General features: G+C 38.0%; 1 protein-coding gene across 1 annotated transcript in view; it reads left to right on the top strand.

The window, feature by feature from the left end:
* nbas (NBAS subunit of NRZ tethering complex) overlaps positions 1 to 3,196 on the top strand; it is a 232,923-nt gene that overhangs the window by 15,202 nt on the left and 214,525 nt on the right. The window contains exon 9 of the mRNA XM_008286182.1: positions 2,504 to 2,602. Coding sequence (XP_008284404.1) covers positions 2,504 to 2,602 — 99 coding nt within the window. The remainder of the gene's footprint in view (positions 1 to 2,503; positions 2,603 to 3,196) is intronic.

Raw genomic sequence — 3,196 nt, 5'->3', positions numbered from 1 at the left:
AATTTTGGACCTTTGTGTGTTCATTCTAGACAAATTTTAGGTTATTTTGAAAGACTTTGACGTCATTTGGCAGCCTTGAGTCGCTTTGGAGCAATTTTTCAACTCATTTTGGACGTTTTTTTGTCGTTTTGGACCAATTTTGAGTCATTTTGAACATTTCCGTGTCAGCAAAGACAAATTAGAGGTTATTGTGTCTGATGACCAGAACGGTATCGGCTCAGGACAAGCTGTGATCAGTTTGGGCTGTTGACGTTATTGATTACTGATTGATAATGCTGCAGATTATGAATGAATTGGCATCATGCCACAGATTTACTCCTGTGTGACCAGATTGAGGTTGACACCGATCAGCTTTGCCGCCTTTAAACCGGATCATAAACACTTAAACACTTATTTAGATGCACGTTTTCTGTATTATCGCCGTTACTGGACCCAGTTTGTGGAGTAATTCCTGCTGATACGCGTCTTTGGACACCGACTCCTCCGCCTGCCGCTCCTCATTTTGAATATTTGATTAACAACATCTGATTTTGTGCTTTCCTCGTGGCCGCCCTCACCTTCCCTCCTCCTCTTTAATTTTGCATCGGCTCCTTGGCGTTATTTCAGAGGTTTCCCCGAGTCGATGAATCCCGATCAGACGCCTCCCCTCAGCTCTGCCGATTTATTCTCCTGTTGGGGGCAGATAAATGTTGGGTGAGCGCGAGGAGGTAATTAAGACGTAGCAGACGTTTGGATTCACCCTGTTTTTTTTTTTCCCCCTTTAAAAGTTCATTTTCAGCGCGCAGTCATTCTTCCTCTTCGTGCCACTGCGTTCCAATATTGTCGCTCAAACACTTTAAATTGGAATTTCAGAATTATAGCCGAGTGTCGACAGTCAGTCACCTCTCGCCGACGTTCACTCGGCAGAAAAACCCAAAAGTATGAGCTGTCAGAAAGCTGCAGCTGCTTCATTTTCCTTTCTTTTTAAAAAATCTTTCCTTTTACCTCCTTGTCTTTCCCGTCTCCGTTCAGTTTAACAAAACACACTGCAGCGCCACAAGAACAAATCTAATTTAGATCACTCGCCTGAACTGCGTTGTTTCACCGTGTGTCCTATTAATTGAGAATTATCTGTGTATTAACAGAACAGTTGTTGATTCACAGGCCTGCTTCAGCTAATGTTAGTTTGTTTATGAGGCTCAGAAAGGAGTTTATCAAATTAGAGATTAAAAAAAGCCCATTTCTCTTTTGTTTTGGTTCACTGTTTTTATGTAAATGTTAAATGTGTAAGTTATTAAAAATCAGTTTTCATTACTGCAGATTTATTATTAACACAGAAAAATAAAATATTTATTGCTGGAGTTATATTACTGGCAAAATGTTCAAAATGTTTTTTTTAAAAATCAAGAAATGTCCTGTTTTTCACCACAGATACATAAATAAAATAGAGAAAATATCCGATTTTTCACTGTTGATGCGCAATGAAACCATAGCGAATGTCTCTCGTGTTTAAATATCTAAACTTATAATTAAACAACAGGAAATCGTTCTGCTTTTTAGCTGCTGTTACACCTTTTGAAAAGCAGAAAATGTTGTTTTATCACGACAGATGCACCTTTAAAAGACTTTATTTTTTTTAATTTATTTTAATATGGATGCAAGATTAAATAATAGGAACTACACATTATTATAAACAGTGGATTTGCCGTAAAATAAATAAATTAAATGAACACATTTTTCCTTTAAAAAAGCAGACAATTGTTTTTGTTGGTTTATTTTTTCACAATGGATGCTCCAATAAATTACAGCAAAATTCATTTTTAAAAAAAAAAGAAATTTTAAATATAGACTTACATTTAAACAGCAGAAAATCTGTTTCTTCACTATAGATATATAAATAAAATACAGCATATCTGCTATTTTTCACTGTTGATGTGCAACTAAAACATAACGAACATCTGTTTTTTAAATGAGAGATTTATAATAAAACAGCTTCTATTACGCCTTTTGAAAAGCAGAAAATGTCGCATTTTATCACAATAGATAAACCTTTAAAGGACTTTTTTTTACTATGGATTGAAGATTAAACAATAGGAAATGCACATTTATTTAAATTGTAGATTTACCGTAAAATAAATGAATTAAATTAACACTTTTTTTTCCTTAAAATAAAAAGCAGACAACTGTTTTTTCCCCACAAAAATGCATACTCCAGTAAATATTAGAAAAAAAATCCTTTTTAAAAAAAAAAAAGAAAAAAAGTAAAAAACATTTGCCTTTTAACAGCAGAAATTGTCTTGTTATTTTACTATTAATCCACCATTAAAATACAGAAAACGTCTCGTTATTTCACTGCGGACGCACTCCTAATTAACAGATATATATATTTAATTACATGTCCGTGTAATAAGCTGCCAGCACATTTTACAGATTTATGTCTTGCTCAGAAACAGTTTTGTCGCTTCATTAACACCTCCTCCTCTGCCACAGTTCATTTCAGTGTGCCTCTCCTCTTGTGTTCCAGCGTGGGAACCAACCAGAACTTCCAGGAGAACCACGCCTTCAGCTTCAGCGCCCACCACTCCGGCGGCATCACGTCGGCCATCTACCACCCCGGCCACCGGTACGTTCCCGACACGCCGCCGGCCCGGAGGGCCTGTTGAACAGAGCTCCGGTAACGAGTGTTTGGGAGGAAACGAACGAGCATTTTTTGCTGTTTTAATCTATCAGCCGCAGACTAATTAACGCCTGCAGCCTCGGTTTGACACCCCGAGACGTTTTATTTCCTCCCGTGGCCTCGGCGGTCTGAGCCTGACGCTGCTCCTCATACATTCAGATGTAAATCCTTTGAATGCAGACGGCGATGTGTACGCCTCCAACGTGTGAATGTGTGAGTTTCTGACCGATTTCAGACGCTTTCATCATTTGACATCCAGAGCCGTGGTCAGTATTCTCCTAAATATGTATTCTATCGATCACTGGGCTCGACGTTTAAGAGCCCACGTTCTGCTGCTTCATTTCCACTGTAAAAAATGATGTGTGGGCTCAGCTGCTCACAGCGTTATGTTGATGCAACGTTATTATGTCAACACAGCCCTGATAAACAGAGCAGATTTTTCTTTAGGTGTGATTTTTCACTGCTTATTTGTGCCTGTTAAAGGTCTGTGAGGTAAGTTTGAGTCACTGTGGATCGTTTTTAACCAATCGTTTGTCATTT

Source organism: Stegastes partitus, unplaced genomic scaffold (assembly GCF_000690725.1).
Source record: "Stegastes partitus isolate 25-593 unplaced genomic scaffold, Stegastes_partitus-1.0.2 Scaffold439, whole genome shotgun sequence".
NCBI lineage: Eukaryota > Metazoa > Chordata > Actinopteri > Pomacentridae > Stegastes > Stegastes partitus.
Note: the sequence above shows the minus strand (reverse complement) of the source record. Positions and strands in the feature narration are given on the sequence as shown.